Source organism: Pristis pectinata, chromosome 5, assembly GCF_009764475.1.
Source record: "Pristis pectinata isolate sPriPec2 chromosome 5, sPriPec2.1.pri, whole genome shotgun sequence".
NCBI lineage: Eukaryota > Metazoa > Chordata > Chondrichthyes > Rhinopristiformes > Pristidae > Pristis > Pristis pectinata.
This window is the reverse complement of record NC_067409.1, coordinates 50,248,105-50,271,455: the sequence shown is the minus strand read 5'-3', so window position 1 is coordinate 50,271,455 and position 23,351 is coordinate 50,248,105. Positions and strand designations below refer to the sequence as shown.

The window sequence follows — 23,351 nt, the reverse complement described above, 5'->3', positions numbered from 1 at the left end:
TCAGCTAGAACTCCAAACTTTATCATGTGTTCCTATGATATGTGCAAGTTTTAATGTTTTTGTAAAGAATAGCACAATTGTGGAAATAAGCTTTCAGAGATGGTAATACCAGGCTTCATTGCAGAAATAAAAAACAGAAAATGAATGGTCAATGATCTACAGTGTTCACTGTATTTCTCTCTCCAAAATGGCCATCTGATCTGGTGAGTAGTTGCATCATTTTATTTTTATTTTTTTCCTACACCTGCGTTTTGCTGTAGTATCAGAGTTGCTTTGAAATCAATTAGAAAATTTAAGTCAACCAGAGTCAAAGTGCTTATTCATTAAAAAAAAGGGCAGTTTTGAATATTTAAAGATTTTAAACAAGAATTCATTGTCCCACATTTCAATATTCTGTTACAACAGCATATTTAAGGTTTCATGACTGTTCTCCACGCTCACCCCCAACATTTCCAAGATTCCTTAAACTTATGCTGGGAAGGAAAGGGAAACAGCACCCCTCAGATATCCTGAGATGACAACAGTCCCAAGGAGATTGTAGGATTTCAAGTTGGGGGGGGTGGGGGGAGGGGTGGGTATATTAGGTTAAAAAAAATTATAAATGATTAAAAACATTAAACACATGTTTATATCTACCTTTTTTGATTTAACCCAAATTCAATATTTTTTTGTAATATTTAAGGGATTCAAAAACCTCTCATGCCTTTTTTTTATATACACAGCCAGTAAATCTTAGGGCATGGCATTAGAATTGTAAAAGCCAAGTCTCGATGCTTCAGGACAGCAATGTAGACTTCTGCGTCTGGATCAGCTAAGTGCAAACATGTGGGAATTTGAGCAGCAATTCCTGGCAGAGAGACTCACCAGAAAAACTTGGCCCTAAAATACAAAACTGGACAGACCACGTGCTATAGCTGTGACCTTCTGATTATCCCTCCCTCAGCTTAGGAATCAATATTCCTCCTTGTTGAGCAACACTCAGAAGCACTGAGTGGAAAACTTCAACATCTATCAGCAAATGACTTGGTAGCACTACCTGACTGAAATGGCCACGTAATGACCATCCCTCACAGGAGAGTCCCTGAACACCTTCTCTTGATAGTCATAGAATCATACAGCACAGGCTATTCAGCCCATCATGTTGATGTTAATCATCAAGTACCTATCCATAATGATCCCATTTATCAGCACTTGGTCCATAACCTACTATGCCTTGGTGATTCAAGTGCTTATCCAGATGCTTCTTAAATGTTGTGAGAGCACCTGCCTCCACCACCTTCTTAGTTGTATTTCCATTACTACATATCCCACCATCAATAACTTAGGGGCACTAATGTTCAGACATTTAAGTGGTTCAGCCACTCCTTCAACACTATAATTCCAAGCAAACTCAATTCAAAACTCCAAGACTTAGAACTCAACACCTCCCTTTGTAAGTGGATCCTCGAGTACCTGACCAACAGACCACAAAACAGCAAGGGTGGGCAGTCACACCTCCGCTACAATTATTCTCAACACTGGTGCCCCACAAGGCTGTGTCCTCAGCCCCCTACTCTACTCCCTATACACTCATGACTGCATGGCCAGCTTCTGCTCATGACACCATTATTTGATATTTGGCCCACTATAGTGAAGAGTCAGAGTATAGGAAGGAGATAGAGAGCCTAGTGGCATGATGTCAATGACAACAACCTTTCCCTCAATGTCAGCAAAACAAAAGAACAGGTCATTGACTTCAGGAAGAGGGGCAGAGCACATGGTCCTGTCCACATCAACAGTGTTGAGAGCTTCAAGTTCCTGGGAGTGAACATCACCAATAGCCTGTCCTGGTCCAACCATGTAGATACCACAGCCAAGAAAGCTCACCAACACCTCTACATCCTCAGGATGCTAAAGAAGTCTGGCACGTCCCCGTCAACCCTCACCAATTTTTATTGATGCACCAGAGAAAGCATCCTATGTGGATGCATTATGGTTTGGTATGGCATCTGCTCCACCCACGACCACAAGAAACTACAGAGAGTTGTGGACACAGCTCAGCACATCACGGAAACCAACTTGCCCTCCATGGACTCTGTCTACACTTCTCACTGCCTCGGTAAAGCAGCCAGCATAATCAAAAACCTCACCCACCCAACACATTCTTCTCCCCCATCCCATCGGGCAGAAGATACAAAAGCCTAAAAGCACGTACCACCAGGGTCAAGGACAGCTTCTATCCCGCTGTTATAAGACTATTGAATGTTCCCCTAATACAACAAGATGGACTCTTGACATCACAATCGACCTTATTATGGCCTTGCAACTTATTGTCTGCCTGCACTTTCTCTGTAACTCTAACACTTTATTCTGGATTCTGTTATTGCTTAATGCACTATTGTAATGAAATGATCTCGATGGACAGCATGTACTTCAGTACATGTGATAATAATAAACCAATTATGACTCTAGTACTTATGAGGCTACCCATATTCCAGGCAACGATAGACCTCCTAACCTTTCTACTGTCTGTGAGGTGCAAGTAAACAGTGTGATGGAATACTCTGCTGTTGTGTGGATGAGTGTAACTCCAAGGCCATTCAAGAAGCTCAAGCATTCAAAGAGAAAGCAGCCTGCTGATTTCCACTCTCAACATTTATTCTATCCACCACCAGCACTCAGCCACCATAACAAGTGTTACAAAATTCTACACTATAACAAATGCACAAGAACATAAACCTTTTTGAAAATGGATTATACAAGTGACTCATCGTTAATTACTGCCTTCAAAAATAAGCAGTTTAAGCTATAGATATAATGGCATATTTTTGAGAAAAACCTTGAATGTATATTTACAGCACAATATTATTGAAAATAACTGCATTTCCCAAATAAGGAAACCGAATTACAAATCGCTTTTGGCAGAAAGGGAACATTTAAACCGAGTTATGCTGGGAATGATGAAATGTGGAAACATTCAAAGGATCAAAACAAATTAAAGCAATTTACAATCCTAATCAATATCTAGATTACCTGGTAAATTCTCTCTTAAGATGCATTAAACTATAAAATTGCTGCGCAACAGCGTCCTGAGTTATTACGTGGAGGAAACTAACGGTGTTTTGACAATAAAGGATGAATTTTTAAAAAAGACACAGAAAAGTAAGCTTTAAAAAATTTACAAGTGGACGTCATAGATGGCTGAAGGTGAAAGCGGTAAGGTTGTGAAGGGTATTCAATATACTTTAATTCCACTTCGGTTAAAATCGCTGGAACGCTGTAAATTATATTTTTGAAAGTCAAACTAAAGCACTTTGTATGTTCCTAAAGGCCTTATGGAGAAGTCCAGAAACAACACCAACCTCTCTCAGTCCCCACACGCCAACATCCTCGATCCTTCCGTAGTGGGTTCTCAACAGGTGTCAAGCGGTCGGCTCGGGAAACGCTCCACCACCTTCAGGTGCGCGGAGTTTCCAGGGAAACGGACAAAGCGCAGCACCACTGGGCAAGATCCAACAGCGCGACCGGAGCCCTTCCCTACTTCACCCAACTATTCACAACACAATCACACACGCTTGTTTACTGCATCTATTCCGCCCTTTCCCTCCCTCTTCATTTGCTTTCAAATGCGCAGATGCACTATTTATTTCACCGACCGCAAATGTTTTGCAGTAAAGTCAGGTGTCACACGATGAAGTTTTGGAAATGTGAACATACCGGGTCGGTGGTCTAGAAGTTGCCGCAATCTTCACTATTTCCATGGTTCCCGACTCCTCTTAACGTACTCTTTTCGCTTTTTTCGTCCAGATCCAATATCGATCTAGGTCACTGTCAATGGCGTTTAAATAAAATACAATTAAAACAAAATAAAAAAGCCTTTACGCTCTCTCAAAAAAATCGCGTCATTCTTTCTATAAACTGTGATTTTCTGCACGAAAATAGATAGTACAAAAAGAAGTCCAATTAATAATTCCAAAAAGGTCAAACATTTGACAGCCTGCGCTTTTTCTCTGACAAACACGCACGACAACTGTCTGCTAAATTAATCCACAGCATAAGCAGCTAACTATGTATCCTCGCCATTCCAAATTCAGACACTTACAAAGCAATAATTTTGCAAAGCGAACTCTTCTCCTTTTTCTCTGCGTTTTCGGTATCGTTCTTCAATGAAAAGAAGGAGAACCCTTCTATTTTTGAATGCTCGCTTCTCCCTCTACCACGACCGTTGTATGAAATTAACCGCCTTCGTCAGGGCTCGCTTGTCAATCACCGCTTTGTCTAACCCAGACTGCAGCAGACTGTGAGGTCGAAAATGTTCTGCAAACGTGTTTTGGAGTTGCCGATCACACTCGAATTGTTTTCCTTTTCATCATAACTTTATTGGACTAAACCGAAGGCGTCGTGTTGACTACAAAACGGCATGGTTATAAAATCGCACTTCTCCCATATTTTCAACAAAATGCTCCCGAAACCTAACAGAAAAACAATTGCCATTTCTAAATAGTTTAAGAGAGGGGGTTGACGCCACGCGTTGTTAAGTCTTGAACTTTTAATAACAAACCACTGTGTACACAACAGGAGTTGTAGGACCTAAGGCTGAGAACTCCACGAGTCCACACTACAGATCATGATACTTTTGCCAAAGATAGCTCGTCTATCTTTAACACAACTGAGAGTCTGTCGTCATCTTTAATTGCTTCAACAAACTCTCCAAAGCCAATTGGTAAAATATTTACTTGCAATTACGCTGCTCCTTGGAATCCTCCCATGAGCATATATTCTTTACAGTTGAAGACTTTGCACACTAAGCTGATCCCAAATATCATGTTTCCGAAAGTATTGATAATTATGTGGCATACGAAGAGAATTCTTTTTAATGTTTCAATTATTGCAAGCTTTCAGATATGAAAATCACTGGTGCAAATGCGTGACTCCATCATCAATAGCTGGCAGAGGATAATGCTCTCTGCGAGTAGTTTTGTTTAGGTCTGAAGATCTAAGTAGGTATGACTTTCTTCTTAGTGATGAATTATATCAAACTGATCCAAAGACAGTTGAGTTCATGTGGGATGATACCCTTTCATCCACGGTTTCCTTCAGAATCCCTCAGTCACTGGTATTCAAGATAGGACATGTTGGGTCATGTGAATTAATTTGGTGCTCTCCATCAACCTATACTGTACCATCATTAACAAATCTGTAATTGCAGTGGTCTGCAGTTGCTGGCCATATATGCGGTGAACCATTAAATGGTGTTTCATTAATTTCACCATTATCTCTGTGCTTAATGATCATGCTGAAACAGGTCTTTCTGAGAGCATGCCTGTTCCCCCATTAAATCAGACTATGGCTGATCTTTTACCTCAGCCCTGCCACATGTACCAAGATAAGGTATTTATAAACCAGTCACTGATGGATTACTAATGAATCCTACAAGAAGTCCAGGTGCAACCTATGAAAGGCCATCACGAGAGCCAAAAGGCAATTCCGATTGAAGCTAGAGACACAATCAGATACATGACAGCTGTGGCAGGGTTTGCATGCCATTACTTTCTATAAGGCGAAACCTAACAGCATAAATGGCAATGATGCTTCACTCCTTGACAAGTTCAACACCTTTTATGCATGCTTTGAAAGGGAGAATAACACTACACCTGTGTGAATCCCCACAGCATCTGACAACCCTGTGATGTGTGTCTCAGAGGCCAATGTCCGAACATCCTTCAAGATGGTGAACCCTCACAAGGTGTCAGGCCCTGAGGGTGTACCTGGCCAGGCACTGAAAGCCTGTGCCGACCAGCTGGCTGGAGTATTCAAGGACATCCTCATCCTCTCACTGCTGCAGTCTGAGGTCCCCACCTGCTTCAAAAGGGCAGCAATCGTTCCAGTGCCAAAGAAGAGCAGGGTGAGCTGCCTCAACAACTATCGCCTAGTAGCACTCACATCTACTGTAATGAAGTGTTTTGAGAGGTTGGCTATGAAAAGAATTAACTCCTGCCTGAGCAAGGACCTGGACCCACTGCAATTTGCCTACCACCACAACAGGTCTACAGCAGACACAATCTCACTGGCTCTGCATTCTACTTTGAAGAACCTAGACAACTGCAAGACATATGTCAGGCTACTGTTTATCGATTGCAGTTCAGCCTTCAACACCATCACTCCCTCAGTACTAATAACCAAGCTTCAAAACCTGGGCCTCTGTACCTCCCTCTGCAACTGGATCCTCGACTTCCTTGTCGGGAGACCACAGTCAGTGTGTATTGGCAATAACATCTCCTCCTCACTGACTATCAACACAGGCGCACCTCAAGGATGTGTGCTTAGCCCACTGGTCTACTGTCTCTACACTCATGATTGTGTGGCTAAGTACAACTCAAACACCATCTATAAATTCGCCGATGACACCACTGTTCCTGGTAGAATCTCAGATGGTGATGAGGATGCTTACAGGAGTGAGGTAGATCAGCGTGTTGAGTGGTGTCACAACAACAACCTTGCACTCAACATTAGCAAGACCAAGGAACTGATTGTGGACTTCAGGAAGGGGAAGTTGGGAGACCACACACCAGTCCTCATTGAGGGGTCAGCAGTGAAAAGGGTGAACAGCTTCAAGTTCCTGGGCGTCAAAATCTCAGAGGATCTATCCTGGGCCCAACACATTGATGCAATCCATGAAGAAGACACACCAGCGGCTCTACATCGTTCTACATTTTACCAGTAGTCATCATAGTATTACGACAATATCCCACTTACATGCTCCTTTTTAAGATAGAGACCAATTTTGTCAGCCATCTGGTGAAAATATCAAAAATCTGTTTTAACGTAATAAAATAAATATTTTAGTCATAAACTTCAGTGCCAGCTGCACTCTATCCAGCAAAATACCCTCTCTGCCAACATTTTCTTCTTAACCGTTCTCACTTCTCATTTTCTCACTTCAAACTGTTCTGACTTTACAAATGAAATGCAAGAATTTGAATATAAAATGTTTTAAATTCATCCTTCCCTAAGTGACTCAAATGCCCAGCTTTGACTTTGGATAACAAAGAGTGAATTGTGTTTTTACTCCTACCAGACAGTTGATACCATTCTTCATCTCTATGAAAAATATGGTGCTTTTCAGTAGTAATTGAGAGTTGTCGAAAAAAAAATCAACCTTGCTCCAAGGTTTGTACCTATTAAATGCTGTATTTGGGGCCCAACACGTTCCCACTGAGTCATTCTCTCAGCTAAAACCCAATATTTCCCTTCTTCTGCCTTACTTTTGCCTCAACTCTCTCAATTAACATCAACTCTACTTCACAAATTAATGTTAGATATTCATATTCAACTCTGAGCTATCACAAAATCTGAATAACAAACACTCTCGGGTTTCCTCAATTACTTCTGAATAGCAATGTACACAGCAACCCCAAAAATACAGCAAATATTTCCTTCAGATGTGCTCCATATCAACTTCTGTGGCTCTTTATTGCATCTTCAACCTCAAAAATTTCCCTAGATTAACACATCCTTCTTCTACCTACAAGATTAGCTCTCTTACTTGGAATTGGAATATTATTGCTTTATTCTTCTCATTAAAGCCAGCACATCACATAATGTTTATTTTGTAAATTGATGCAGGCATTACACTTTCGATCAGCTGTCATTCATATTTTGTGCCACATTTCCTTTTCACTCCCTTCTAACTGATCATATGCAATTGTGTTGGGTGACTGCAAACATTCTTGCAATCCTGTGAAGCAAAGTTCAAGAGTCATTGGACTTGGCTGCAAACACTGCCACCTGGCTTGCAGTTGGCCTTTGGTCATTTTTCTTTGAATTTGAAAAAAAGAATTTGCAAATGTACTGCAGGAATTTCCAATATGACTAATTATATCAAGTTCAGCATCTCTCAGTTGTGCTGTAATGATTGTGGATTGTAATCCAAGTCACTGTGCTCCCAGAAAAGAATGCTTTTAATCCATTGACCTCCAGGTTTTGAGCCCAGCATGCTGATAGTGCATCACCTTGCTCCCATAATCAAACTATATATTATGTTAATTTTGTCTTGCCACAAATTTCTTTATATTAACATTATCTGTATGTCACATATTAACTGAATACGTTTTTGCAGCTTTTCTTTATCTCAGAAGTTTATGAGAAATTCATTCTTCCCTAAATTTTTTCTCATGTTTTTGCTTTCCTCAATGAAATCATCCATCTTTACTGTACTAGCTTCCAAGGATACATAGTATCTCTATCACATTGCCAACATAACTGAATAATATTCAATTGTATAAGAGCCATCTAAATATTTGTTATCAGCGCTCCACTGTCATTAATCTTGGTGTCATTGGCCCTCTGTTTCAAATCTGGTGTTGTGTCAGCCCCATGTCTGTCAACAAAGGATCATGAGACAACCATTCAGCGCCCAGCCTGTACCGTTCAATCAGGTTGATCATTCTGAGTCTTCCCTCAGCCAAACATACGTGCCTTTTCTGTTCTGTCAGTTAACTTAACAGCAAAAAAAATATGACCATATGGCAGGCTCTGTTTGTCCTTCATTCTCTTCTTGATGTGCCACCTTACCCCCCTTGTGCTAGGTGACCCTGTGCTGGCCCAATTCCTGATGATCGCATTTCCCCCCTTTCCTTGGTATCAGTGTGATTCTGTGTAACCAGTGTCCTCGATGCAAGGTGCCTGCATCAGTAAACATGTACTTCCTCTGTCCCTGGTTATCCAGTGACCCGTGTTGCCCCTGTCTCTCCATGCCAGGATGACCCCTCATTGTCTCTCTCCCGCAGGCCAGGGTGATCCCTCGTTACCCCTCTCCCCATAGACCAGAGTGACCCCCTTGTTGCTCCTTTTCCCGTGGGCCAGGATGACCCCTCGTTACCTCTCTCCCCACAGACCGGGATGACCTCTCATTACCCCTCTCTCCGTGAACCAGAGTGGCCCTTCATTGCCTCCCCGCTGGCCAGGATGATCTCTTGTCACCCCTCTCCCCAGAGATCAGGGTGCCCCCTCATCACCCCTCTCCCCATATGTCAGGGTGCCCCCTCATCACCCCTCTCCCCAGAAATCAGGGTGCCCCCTCATCACCCCTCTCCCCACATGTCAGGGTGCCCCCTCCACCCCTCTCCCCACAGATCAGGGTGCTCCCTCATCACCCCTCTCCCCATATGTCAGGGTGCCCACTCATCACCCCTCTCCCCACAGATCAGGGTGCCCCCTCCACCCCTCTCCCCACAGATCAGGGTGCCCCCTCATCACCCCTCTCCCCGCAGGTCAGGGTGGCCCCCGGTTGCGGTGCCGATGGGCGGCCCAGCGTGGCTGCCAGTCTCCTCCGGTTCCGGGACGTCCAGCAGCCGTCGCCACGGTAACGGATCCGCGTCCCGACCGGAGCGGAAGTGACGGTGGCCGGGCGGACGGAAGCCTTGGGGCTGTGACGTTTCCTGACTGACGGCGATGAAGTTTCGCGCGAAGATCGTGGACGTTGGTTGTTTGAATCACTTCACTCGTGAGTGCCGCTCGGTCCGGGGGCCCCCGGCGGGGTCGGCTCGGTCCACTCGGTCCGGGGGCGCCCGGCGGGGGCGGCGCAGCGCTTCGCTCGGTCCGTGGGCGGGGCGCCTCTCCCGCCCGCTGCCCGAGGCGGAAGGTCCTGTTGTCCATTTACTGTTTGCTTCTCAGGCGCAAAAAAAAATTGCACCTAATTTCTCTTCGACCTTTGCAAACTTCACCGAGTCAGTTTCCATGCCCGCACTTTGTGTCCCTTTCTCCAAACTTATAGTGGTCAAAAATTCTGAAATATTAGGTCAAAGCACATCTCTTGCCCCTCGCGTCATCACCAACATTTCCCACTTCTGGTTTCCATTTATAATTGCTGAGAGGACAGAGGTGTTGAGCAAAGGTATTTTGGAAAGTGTTCTTCGGCACACCCTCCCTTTATTAGTTTCTCTTTCCTCAGAAAATCCATCCTTGGCCATGCTGTCCTCGGAAGCCACTCCACTTCCTTTCCAAAGTCCCAGAGTTTATTATTGCGTCCCAAATCTGTGCCTATTCTTCCCACAACTCCATATTTGAACCTCATCTTGGGAGTTCTATGCTGGCTGTCCTTCCAGAAACTTTTATTACTCCTCCCTGACACCATTCCCATTTGCTGCTGTATGAAACCGAACCTATTTGAGGCTCATCCTTTGAATTACGGATCCAATGTCCACCCGAAGTTTGAGAACTTGAGTTAGTACAGAAGTGCCACATTCGAGGAAGTGTTGTTTCAAGGATGAGACTTTGCTCAAGTACCCTTCTGCTCTCTCAGATGGCTATATATTGAGGTACATCAGGGGAATTTTCTCCAGTATCTAGTGTAATATTTATCCGTTAGCTGATGTTGCTGCAAACTCATTATCCAATCATTTTCAGCCTATTGCTTCTGGGGTATTACTACGTACATTTGGGCTGCCACATTTCCCACATGGGCAGTGACAGAATGTTCATTGGCTTTAAAATGCTGAAGTATTGAAAGCTGCCATTTAAATGCAAGTCAGTGGAAGCAAGAAGTATTAGTTTGTTTTTAGTATGTGTGTAAAGTGAGGCAAATGCTTATCTGTTTTAAGCATATCCAAATCTCAATTAACTTTTAACACTTGACCTGTCATTTTTATAGTACCGTGTTAAAATTTAGCCTCCAGCCACCATTGATAACAAAGACCAAATTAGATCCTGTGAGAGAGGATAATGATTGAATGGGTTATGCAAAAGATAATGACTTCATTACCAGAATACGCTCATTGATTCAGGAGCTCCAAATGGTGTCACTTTCCATGAAAAAGGAGAAAATAAGTCAGGCTTGTTATATCTGATAATTACACAGTGATCTATCTTGAAACATGGACCAAACTAGACCGAACTTTGCAGCCCAATCTGTTGAAAAAATTCCTATTTTTCAATGTGAAAATTGACTTAGAATTATCGTGACCAAATTATGTATCTTAATCATTGAATTTGTGTATATCCACAGGTATAGTGAACACGATCTCGAAGCTCACAAAATCATGTATTTTGAGACTTACTTCTGACAAACTTTTCTTTATCCTGTCTGACAAAGTTGCTAGTGGAGGTGTTGCTATGTGGTGTCAGCTATTTCAGGTAAACTGAAATTTAAACTAATTGACTGAGATTTTTGGTGATAGATATAATTCTAGTTTGTGTACCCAATATGAGATATTGTACTTGTGTTTATTTACAAACTTATACATTTACATATTTATCTCCCAAGTTATTTTTACTCAACTCTAATGTTTTAGTGTGGCTGTTTATAATTTATTATCCAGTTTATTTTAATCTTCTCCCTGTCTTTATTCTTATTTGGAGATGGTGTTTTAAAAACCATCACCATGTTGAATGGGCAAACACAATGGTGAATGGAGTATGAAAGTTATCTGAACGAAATGCAATGGGTTGTGTAAGAAATAGCCTTCCACCTACACTTAGGTCACCTCATCCTGCACTTCTTCATCTATTGAGCTTGCCTTTTATGCCTCTGTGAGACCAATTGACCTGGAGATCAGGTGCTGCAGCCTCCCACAAGGCAGTGTGGGGCTGAGCATTCAAAGGCCAAGGCTTTGCCCCGCTAGTCCCTGATGGCTTTTGACATCTCTGCTGTAGAAAGCCTTTTGAACTGCTTTTGAATGCCTCTGATGAAATTCTTTATATAATTTTTTTTGATGTAAAGGGCTGTGCTGCCTGGTGAAAAGCTGAGGGGTAGAATGCAAAATGCATCCAGCTCATCAGTTCAGAATGTTTGTGTTTCACTGTGGTGAGTCCAGCAGGAGAACTGGAAGTCGGGTGCTCTGGGTCGGGCCATAATATGCAGGTGGGGAATTACAAGTTGACCGGTAGTTCAATGAATGTTGGTATTTCATCACATGATTAGATAAAATCTTGTAATTTAATGCTTCTGCCTACCTCCATTATATATAATTCTGTCTCTCTTCAGGTTATTGCAAACTTGTTGATATAGCTTTAGTTCACATATAAATTGTTGCAAATTGCAGCTCTAATATAGATCTTTGAGGAACACCACTAGTTACATCCTCCTAATTTGACTGAAAATTCAAGTTGCTCTCATTTTTCTCTATTATCAAAATCAGCCATTTCTGCCAGGCATCCATCAATGATTTTGTCTCAGTTTTTCTCTTTCCATTAATACAGCCTGACCTGAAGGGCATATCCCACAGTCATACCATTAGCAACACGTAACATGGACAAAGAAGCATAATCTGTCTCTAAACTGTTATGTTAACCCACTTGGTCTCTCTCTATCAGAGATTTTCCTTTGTCCTATCCGTTCCTCCTATCTTCTGTGCAATTTAAAACTATTTGTTTTCTCTATTTTGCAGTTCTCACCAACGTTCTTTGATCTGAAAAGTTAACTGTTTCTCTTATCAAAGCTGTTGCCTGACTTACTGTTTGCAGTGTTTCTTGTTTTCATTTCTGCTAATCTGAGTACCTGTCCATTATCCCTTCTTTCTTTTTGCTGTTGCTCACCCATTTTCCAAACCAACAATTTACCTTCAATCCAGTAAATTTAAATCTTAATTAATTGCCTCCAGTGAATGACTTTATCAAACATCTTCTGGAAGTCCATATAAATTGCATCCATAAACATTCTCCAATCCATAACTTTAGTCAGATTTTCATAAACGTACAGTCAGGTTTGTCAGGTGAGATCACATTTAAAAAAAATCCATGTTAACTTTCTGATCAGTTGAACATTTTCAATGTTTGAGTGCTCCATCCATAATTGTAGACTCTAATAATCTTTCAGTTACAGATGTTAGGTAAACTGGTCTATGACATCCTGGTGTCTGTCTGTCCCTCTCCCCCTCTCTCCCTCATTAATGACGTTGATGTGTGCGATTTTCCAATGTAAGGGAAATGTACCTGAAACTCTAGGATGGAAACCATCTCCTGATGATTTGTTGTTCTGTAGTGCCATTGTATTCTTCATATTGTTATTTTGTCTTGATATGAATGGAACAGCATGCTAGTTTACTAATAGTGACTGTGAGATGTGTAGAAAAAGTGAGTTGACTTTATTAACTATCTCTCGGGTATTGCCTCACCCTGACACCTATTTCCATCTTTTCCATTGTTCTGCCTATAATTGCATCCCCATTGCCACATCTAAAAATTTTGCCCACGTATTGAAAAGGCATTTGCATTCAGACTGCCTGGTGCAAGGAATAGGATTGGCAAGACATCCGAGAATAAGCTTGCCAACCCTGACATTTGTCCCCTGTAGCAGTTTTGTTACTTCAAAATGTTAGTGATGAACTGTGCTGGGAGTGACTTCTGTAAAGCCAAACCTAAAAAGCATAACTGCCAAATATTTGTAAGTGCTGCATGTCTCAGCAATTTAACATGTGCATTTTCTTCAAATGTGCAGGGTAATTTTTTTGATGAGTTCCAGATTGAAGGTGTATCAGCAGAGTATAATGAAATTTATCTGGAACTAACCCCTGAAAATCTCTCGAGGTCCTTGAAAACCTCCCAGAATGCTAAAACTGTGAAAATAAAACTCACCATGAAGCATTGTCCATGTATTACCATTGCTGTGGAACTGGTAAGACCTTTGAAAATTTATAATGCCAACAATTTCATCCAGTGACACGTGTCATTTATTAAAGATGTTTTTCATACTGTAAGAATCAATGTTTTTACACCCTGCAGTCATGAAGATTTATCATTTTTACAAAATTTGCAGTTTAGCTCTTTGATAATTCTTAGTTTTGTGAGTTGTACGAAGCAAAGTTTCCCCCGTGGCTCTTGTCAGTGTTATGAGAATGGCTTGATGATATGGATCATTGTGAGGTGATGTATTTTGGGAGGACTAATAAGGTTAGGACATACACAATGAATGGTAAGGCCCTTGGCAGTATTGAGGAACCAAAGGACCTCGATGTAAAAGTCCAAAAATCACCAAAGGTGGTGAAGAAGCTGTACACAATGCTAGCATTTATCAGCCAAGGCATAGAACATTAGAGCCGGGGGGTTATGGTGTAACATTGAGAAACATGTAGAAGAGAATGGCCAAATGGAAATTAAACTTTAAACATGCAAAAGACCAGTGTTGCAGATGCTGTATAAAAGTGTTTTCGACAAGGTGAGAAATTAAAGAGGAAATGAAGCAGAAGATAAATATAGTACTGTAAATCAGTGTATAATATGGGAATCGGGGAACCTGGATCTATTAATGCACTCCTCCCATTATGCATGTTGTTACATAAAATACCTGTGGTTAAAAGTAAAATTTTCAGTTGTAGAATTCTATACACAAACTATTGGCAATTTCGCAATTATACATGAATGCCGTTTCTACTATTTGTTGGTAAAGCGAGACATAACTTACTTCCTGTCCTTGCAGCCATCGCTCTCTAGCCACAGTCGGATTGTTACACATGACATTCCTGTTAGCATTATCCCCAGAAAGCTTTGGAATGATTTTGAAGAACCCAGGGTTCCAGATTTTGATGTAAGTAATAAGGTGTATTTTTCTTTGATTTTTTTTTACTTTCAAACATATACTTCATTACTAAATGTATTTCATCTAAATTGTAAATATTTTAGCACTGCTAGAAAATGCTTCATTACTAGCACTAGGGTTTTTGATTTGGTTTCATTTCAGACCCCTTACTGTAGAGCAGTAGAGTAGAGAAATTATTATTTTTAAAATTTATTTATTTGTTTTTTTTTAAATGTGGACATTTTGGCAAGGACAACATTAATGCTGTTCCCTGACTGACAAGTCAAGTTCAAGTTTATTGTCATAGGCATAAATATCCAGGGTACAAATGCCATGAAAATTAGCTTTTTGCAGCAGCAGCACAGTACGTTACAAATACAAGTTAACAAACTTAAATTAAGATAAATTATGCATAACTTGAGCAACAAAATAAATGTAATGACATTAGTGCAAGTTGAAAAAAAGGAAATATAGTCAGAGGTAGTGTTTGGGTTTTTCAGGTCAGTTTAAGAACCTGAATGCAGTGGGGAAGAAGCTATTGCTGAAACTTGAGGTGTGGGTCTTCAGGCTCCTGTACCTCCTGCCTGATGGTCACATCGAGAAGAGAGCATGGCCTGGATGGTAGGGGTCCTTAATGATGGATGTTTCCTTCCTGAGACATCGCCTCTTGTAGATGTCCTTGATGTTAGGGAGAGCAATATCCATGACGGAACTGGCTGAGCCCACTACTCTCTGTAGCCTGTTATGTTCCTGTGCATTGGAGTTTCCATACCAGGCCATGATGCAACCAGTCAGCATGCTTTCCTCTGTAGAAGTTTGTCAGGGTCTTTGATAATGTGCCAGATATCCTTAAACATCTTAGAAAGTAGAGACACTGGCATATCTTCTTCATGGTTGCATCTATGTGCTGGGCACAGGATAGATCCTCCAAGATGTTGACATCCAGGAACTTGAAGCTGCTCACCCTTTGCACTGCACAGCCTTCAATGAAGACTGGTGTGTGTTTGCCTTGCTTCCTAAAGTACACTTGAGAAGGTGATGGTCAGCCACTTTCTTGAATGCTTGCAGTGCTTCTGTTGAAGGTACCCTCACAATGCTGTTGGGTAGAGGTCCAGAATTTGGACCTAGTAGTGATGAAGGAATGGAAATGTATTCCAAGTCAGGATGATGTGTGACTGGGAGGAGATCATGAAAGTGGTGATTTTCCCTTGTGCAACTAGCCTAGGTCCATAGGTGAATTGTGTTTAATGGATAATATTTGTTGCAGCTGTAGTGCACTGGTGATAGGGGGAATGAATGTATAGGATGGGGGCTTAGATGCCAATCAAACATGTTGTTTTGTCCTGGATGGTATTGTGCATCTGGAGCATTTTTGGAGCTGTTCTCATTTAGGGAAATGTTGTGTATTCTATCACAGACCCAACTTGTGCCTTGTAGATGGAGTAAATAATTTGTATCTATATCCAGAAGTTTCCATCTTGCACCTTTGCATAATTCCTAATTTGGTGATTTACTTAAGTTCCCCTAAGGTATACACACTGCTCTGGTATTTATTCCCAAAATATGCACACTTTATACACATGAAAGTAGGTATCCTTAAGTTAGAAGAGAATTTTTCAAACAAATTATATTTGAGGAGTCATGTTATGTGAAGTTGTATTTATTGTTGCATTTTTAAGAAAAATGGATCTGATTAAACCACTTCTCAAGCTCATATGTGTGCTTCAATCCTGTTCGTGTATCTTCACTCCATGTGTTGATATTGGCTTTCAGTTATTTTCATTGTCCTATTAACCTGTATTGTGAAACCTCTCAGCTTTTTCATGCTGATGAGTCTGATTATTTTCAGATTATAATCACTTACATCTTCCTTTGCAAATTTATTTGGTCTTCTAAAGAATTAACTATGCTTTGTATTTTATTGTGATCATAATTCTTACAATTTAAAAAAAGGAAGTTACGGAGGAATTAATAAAATATATTAATGTGCCAAGAAATGGAAAATAAATTAAGTGTTAGGAAATGAGAAGTGATGCATTTTGGTTAAAGAGAAGTGATTTTAACTAACTTGAAACAGAATTTTACTTACAGAAAAGCATCAGGATTTTGGTGGTATGTGGTCAAGAAACGTTGAATGGCAGATTGTTTTTCCAAAGTTCAGCAAAATCCCAGTTCACTTCTGATGTGATTTTTGATCAGTGCATCTGCTCTCCAGCAACCCCCCACCCAATTCCCACCACCCTTTCATGCACCATTCCTCTCTTCCCACCTCTGCTGGAAAATACATACAATTCCTCCCAATGTTACTAAAGACACTTCTGCCAAAGCCCAGGAATCCTGTGCTGAATTGCTAACATCTGCATCCATTTGGTCCATCTTTGCTTTATTATATGTTGTACCTAAGTTTAATGTAATTGTTATTAACATACTGTCTGTATTTTCCACATGGTACATCTAATTATCATTGATTTTAAAGGTCAGTATTTATCTCCCAGTACTGAAGACCATGAAGAGTGTTGTGGAAAGAATGAAGAATCTTTCTAACCATATTGTGAGTGTGTGTCCTGTGTTCAATTAAGTTTTCCATTTTGTTTCTATTTTATAAAGTCAGTTGCCTCCTTAATTGCTGAAAAAGTTTATTTCTGGAGGACAATATTAACAGAATTTTTGAAGTATTCTATTTTCCTATAAGTAGGCGCACTGAATAGGGATATTGTGATCATTTAGGACTCTGATGAGAAGTTTCCTCATTCCAGGTTATGAATCTTTGGAATTCTCTGTTCAGGGCTGTGCATGTTCAGTCAGTGGGTCTACTCAGGACTCAGATGAACAGATTATCTTGGGTATCAAGGAAACTAAGAAATTTGCAAATCGGCTGGAAAAGTGAAGTTGATGTAAAGATACCACTTTGATCTCAATGAAATGTAGAACAGGTTGTTGAACCCAGTGAGCTGCGCCTATAAAATGAAGCTGTTCATCTGTAAAACATGCCAATTATTGTATTTTATACTCGGTTTTTAAGATCCTAGCATTGGGATGTTAGATCACAGATTGTTGGCCCACAAAATTCTCATTTAATATTTAATGGTGAATGTCTCGTGCCAATTTGGCAAGGGTCATCTTTATTTTGGCCTAAGAAGGCTGTGGAGAGATTTGATAGAAATATATAAAATAACGAGGGGCCTGAGCAGAGTTGATAATGGAAGGCTCATACCTTAGATGGAAGGGCCGGGAACAAGAGGTCACGGGTTTAAAAAAAAGAATGGGAGAGTTAGGAGTGATATGACTTTTGTTTTACATAGTGTGAGTGGTTAGAATCCAGAATGTATTGTCTGTTGATCAGGGAACTGTATAAACACATGTGGAGGGAATTGGATAAATACATGTGGGGAAAAAGGTTGTGAAGCTGTGCAGAAGAAGCCAGGAATGGGTGGTGGAACTAGTGATTTAGCCTGCAGAAAGTAGGTATGACCATGAAGATCTGGCTGACCACCTTCTGAACTGTAAAAATTCATCGAGTCATAGGATCATACAGCACAGAAATGTGCCCTTATGGCCCACCTTGTGCATGCTGACCATGATGCCTATCTACACAAATTCGATTTGCTTGCATTAGACCCCTATTCCTCCATTCCTTTGCTTTCCAAGTACCTGCCCAAATGCCTTTTCAACATTCTGGTAGTATCTACCTGTACTACCTTCTCTGGCAGGTCATTCCAAATGTTCACCACCCTCCATGTGAAAATCTTATCCCTCAGATATCCTTTAAATTTCTCCCGTCTCATCTGAAACCAGTGACTTTGAGTTCTCAACTCCCCTGCCCTTGGAAAAAGATTCTGACTATCTATCCTCAGCCTCCTATGTTCCTTTGAGGCCAAACTCAGCCTATCCAAACTCTCCTTATAACAACAACCCTCCATTCCAGGCAGCATCCTAGTGAATCTCTTCTGCACTCTCTCTATTCCAACCACATCCTTCCTGTAGTGTGGTGACTCGAACTGTACACAATAATCCAAGTCTGGTCAAACCAATTTTTCCTTACAACTGCAACATGACATCCCAACTCTTATATTCAATGCCTTGACCTATGAAAGCAAGTAAATCAAATGTCTTTTTCACTACACTATCCACCCGTTTTTCATTTTCAGGAAGCGATGGGCTTGCTCCCCAAGGTCTCTCTGTGCCCTAACGGTCCCTGTCATTTCCTCTATATGTCCTAACAGAATTTGACCTCCCAAAGTACATTACTTCGCACTTGTCTGAATTAAATTCCATCTGCCACCACTCTGCCCAACTTTCCAGCTCATTTATGTTCTGCTGTATCATTGAACAACCTTCTTCGTTATCTATGACTCTATCAATTTTTATGTCATCTGCACTCTTCCTAATCCTAACATCTACATTCTCATCCAAGTCTACTTGACATAAATCCTTGGGGTACACCACTTGTTACAGATCTTCAGTCATAGAAATGTCCATCCACTATCGCGCTCTGCCTCTTATCACCCAGATAATTTTGGATCCAGTTTTCCAACAAGCTTTGAATACATTGTGCCTTTACCTTCTGGAACAGCCTACTATGTGGGACTTTGTGAAAGACCTTACTAAAGTCCATATGGACAACACCTACCACCCTGCCTTTGTTAGTCTCCTTCTTTACCTCAAAAAAATTCAATCAGGTTTGTGAGACATAATCTGCCCTGCTGTCTCCTCCAAATCAGTCCCTGCCTTTCCAAGTGAATGTAAATCTTGTCCCTTAGAATCTTCTCCAACGATTTTCCTACCACTGATGTAAATCTTACCTTATTTAAGGACTTTCAAAGCCCCAGTGGTACTTTATTGTTGAATATGAATTTGTGAAATGAAGCAGCAGAACTCCATTTGTACTGGCCAAATACTATTACTCAGAGATACAAAATCTGTCAATTGCTGATGAAACAATTTCTAATTATTACCAGCATAAATTCAGCCATAGGTTCTTGAACTGAAGCATTACCTTAGTTACTTGACACATGATAGTTAACTTGATCTTGATGAGTACCTCCTTTCAGGTATGGCATTAATGGCTAATTTCAGTCAAAGATGTGCTTTTTTTCCTTGCCATTTAGGTAATTGAAGCCAATCAGAATGGAGAAATGAATTTGAAAATTGACACTGATTTGGTGTCTGTCACAACACATTTTAAAGAACTTGGGAATCCTCCTTGGGGTATGTAGGTGTAAAAAAAACAATGTGCACATTGGAAAATAAAGAGGACAGAAGTTTTAAACTTAGTCTATAGTTTATCAAATTGTTTCTTCTGCCACCCAACATCTATAATGATTTTCTAAATTGCATTTAGTCTGCAACTGGAAGTTCATTTTCTTTTATTCATCAGGTGTTTTACTCCTATTACAGATTTTTGTGTTTAATTTTTTAATTTTTAAAGAACCTTTAATTCTTTCTGCACATTGCATTTTATTTTCTCAATATTGTTCTAATGGTATCTTTTTGATATTTTTCTACCTGTTGTGCAGTCTCTTAATCAAGACTTTTGCAAGTCATGATGGAAAAGCATGTTTTTAGCTAATTCTTAAATTGTTCTTTTTTTAATTTTGTCATAATTTCATTTGTGTTTTGTTCATCTTCATGCTTGATCTCATTGATTTGTCTTGCAGCTCTAGCTATTTGCCAAAGCAGTATCAGCAAGTGGAACAACAGTTTAAACACAGAAAATTATGGATTTTTGGTTTGCTTCATCTAACACAGATGTTGACTTCATGAGTCATTGCTATTCTGTTTGACTAATGAAGAGAAACCATCATCCACTAAATTGATGCTGGGTCTTGGCTGATGACAGCAAATTGAAAACAAAAGTAATTTTTAGTGAAAATTTAATACAATTATATTGATTTTCAATAGGGATAGACTATTGAACATACTTGAATATCTTTTCCTCAATTTTTCACTGGGTTCCAGAATAAATTTTATTACTCTGGGATGGTGCTAAATTTCTGTTTAGTTGTTTGTAATCTCAGGTTGAGAAAACAGGCAGTCTCTACTTTCGTGAGCTTTTCAAACTCCACATTCTAATCATGCTGAATTAAAGTAATCCCTTCTGCATGCACATGGTCCATATCCCTCTATTCTCAGCATATTCAGGTACTTATCTAAGAGCCTCTTAAACGCCTCTATTGTATCTGCCTCCACCAGGACTCCCAAGTAGTGCATTCCAGGCAACCACCACTCTCTGTGAAAAAAAAACTTGCCCCGCACATCTCTTTTGAACTTTCCTGCTCTCACCTAAAATGCATGCCATCTGGTATTAGATATTTCAAAGCTGGGAAAAAGATACTGACTGTCTATTTATACCTCTCGTAATTGTATAAACTTCTGTCTCCCCTTGGTCTCCGCTGCTCCAGAGAACACAACTGGAGTGTGTCCAACCTCTCCCTATAGCACATGCCCTCTAATCCAGGCAGCATCCTGGTAAACCTCTTCTGCACCCTCTCCAAAACCTCCACATCCTTCCTATAATGGGGTGCCCAGAATTGAATGCAATACTCCAGATGTGGCCCAACCAGAGTTTTACAAAGCTACAACATAACTTCCTGACTCTTGAACTCAATGCCTCTACAAAGAAAGGCAAGCATGCCATATGCCTTCTTTACCACCCTATCAACTTGTGCAGCTACTTTCAGGGAGCTATGGATTTGGACCCCTGCTATTAAGGGTCCTGCCATTAATTATATATTTTCCCTTTACATTTGATCTCCCAAAGTGCAACACCTCCCACTTGGCCAGATTAAATTCCATCTGCCATTTCTCTGCCCATATCTGCAACTGATTTATATCCTGCTGTATTCTTTGGCAATCTTCTACATAATCCACAAAAATAAAAAAATCTCATTATCAGAATTGACAATTTAATGTTGATAAATATGTTGTTTAGCAATTTTTTAAAAGTTCAGATTTAGCAAAAGGGTTATGATGTAATAGATTGTATGTTAAATATTATCCCAAACAGTTGAAGAAGGAACCCAACCTGATTTTTTCCAAAGAAGAGATTCAACAAATATGGCTAAAGCAAGGATTGATATAAAGAGGCTTCTACAGTTTCTTGCCGGGCAACAGGTCAATCCGAGCAAGGCTATATGTAGTGAGTAAAGATTTTTTTTAAATTTTTATCTATTTTGACAAAGAATTTGCAGTACTTGATCTTCAGGACATGATCTTTCTTAGTCCTGATCTTTATAATCCTCTCACTGTGTTCACACATTCTCAAACTCTTGAGTAAAAATATTTTCCCTGAATTCTTTAAATAAAATTGTGAATTGCATTATTTTCCTTTCATATCATGTTGTCAATTTTTATATGAGGCATTCATCATTCCTCTTTCCCTACACATTGTAGTCCAGTGAGCATATGGAAAAAAATTGCAGTGATATTAGTTATAGGGACTACCACAAACTGGATCTGGTCTCCTATTTCCATACCAAGTAAACATTGTATCAGTTTATTTCTTTTCTCAAATTGATAAAAGGACTAGTTGAATTCTCAGAATTGAAGAACTAGTTTACCAGCAAAGTTTCTGATAAAGCATGAATCATGGATTTTTGGAAAATGGATCCAGCAGCAGAGGGAAAATAATGGAGTTCTAAAAATTCAAAATTGTTTTTGGTCTCTCATTGAGCTGATATATATGTATAATAACTAAACTAACATTTAGCTGTGTCATCAACTCATAAAAAATATTTATTGCAAGTGACACATTGGAGTAAACATTACGACCAACTAACAGCTGCCTCTGATGTTTTAAACACCAATTTCTTTCCCTTCCTTGGAAGATCATTTTCTTTATTTACACTTTTCTTTCAAATATCAAAATTCTTCTTTGTCCTTCCACTTTTTTGATGTACATTTTCAGTTTTGTCCCATCTCTTCCATTTGTAATGACTTTGTTCTCTATTTCAATAACTCGTATATCAGATTTAGAGATTTGGCCTGAAAAGGAAACAACAGAAGTTTGAAGATTTGCTGGAAAACAGTTGAATGGAAGGCTAGAGAGAAAGGAAAAAGCACAGAAGCCAAAGTTAATTGTTTGCCTGCCGCATTACTAGGACAAGACATTTGTATTGGATGGCCTAGGTTTTAGAACTGGCATGCCTCCAATAACAAATTTAAAATCAACTTCAAAAGCTAAATATGAGGCCATTATTGATTCCATTTTAGTCAAACTCTAAATCTTTTTTTTACAGATATAGTGAATAAAAAAGTTATTCATTTTGTTTTGCTGCACGAGGATGTCTCTCTTCAGTACTTCATACCAGCTCTTGTATGAGAGGACTCCTATTGACATTTAATTATATTGTGGACTCATGGAATTATCATCCTTGCTTGAAAAAAGTGAGCAGCCTTGCAAAGAAGATGAACCCTCTAATTGAGAATTAGTGCAAATGTCTCTTTGGCAAGTCAGAAAGATGTCTCATTGGCTACAGATGTTCAAAAGCTACTTAAATAAATGGAGCTTCAACTTAACTATTTATCATATTGTTATATCTTGTTTCAAAATAAAAGAATCACATTTCTTAACAATTTAAGATCTGTTTTTCCTGTTGCTGATGAAGTATGAAAGGCTGGAGTGCTCACATTCCCTTCCTGGATAACCAAGGGAATGTGTCTGCCATACTGTGCCTACTCCAGTAAGTTGTTGGTTACTGGGACGTGTTTTCTGTTTCACTCCACAGATGTGTTAATTTTAACAAACACAATTTGTTATTAGTATTTCCATTTCTCCACTGGTATTTTGGCCTCTGCAATTTTTTTTGCATCTTCTTTGTTTTCATGTACATTTTGTGATGCAGTTTTGGTTTTCTAACCA

General features: G+C 39.9%; 2 protein-coding genes across 3 annotated transcripts in view; one reads left to right on the top strand and one right to left on the bottom strand.

The window, feature by feature from the left end:
• The window catches only part of cobl (cordon-bleu WH2 repeat protein), a 223,868-nt gene extending 219,460 nt beyond the window's left edge, over positions 1-4,408 (bottom strand). Inside the window, exons 1-2 of the mRNA XM_052016260.1 lie at positions 4,082-4,408; positions 3,697-3,807 (exon numbers count right to left, since the gene is read on the bottom strand). Coding sequence (XP_051872220.1) covers positions 3,697-3,740 — 44 coding nt within the window. The 5' untranslated portion in view covers positions 3,741-3,807; positions 4,082-4,408. The remainder of the gene's footprint in view (positions 1-3,696; positions 3,808-4,081) is intronic.
• A 4,966-nt stretch (positions 4,409-9,374) lies between these two features.
• On the top strand, positions 9,375-23,008 carry hus1 (HUS1 checkpoint clamp component). Of its 2 annotated transcripts, none has more exons than XM_052016491.1 (8): positions 9,375-9,484; positions 10,985-11,112; positions 13,415-13,591; positions 14,393-14,500; positions 16,968-17,042; positions 19,600-19,699; positions 21,498-21,629; positions 22,729-23,008. In XM_052016491.1, the coding sequence occupies exons 1-8, from the start codon at positions 9,433-9,435 to the stop codon at positions 22,809-22,811; spliced, it is 855 nt and encodes a 284-aa protein (XP_051872451.1). In that variant the 5' UTR covers positions 9,375-9,432; the 3' UTR covers positions 22,812-23,008. The 2 variants fall into 2 exon arrangements, with proteins under 2 accessions (XP_051872451.1, XP_051872452.1); XM_052016492.1 differs by lacking the exon at positions 9,375-9,484 and adding an exon at positions 9,863-10,298.
• The last annotated feature ends 343 nt before the right edge of the window (positions 23,009-23,351 follow it).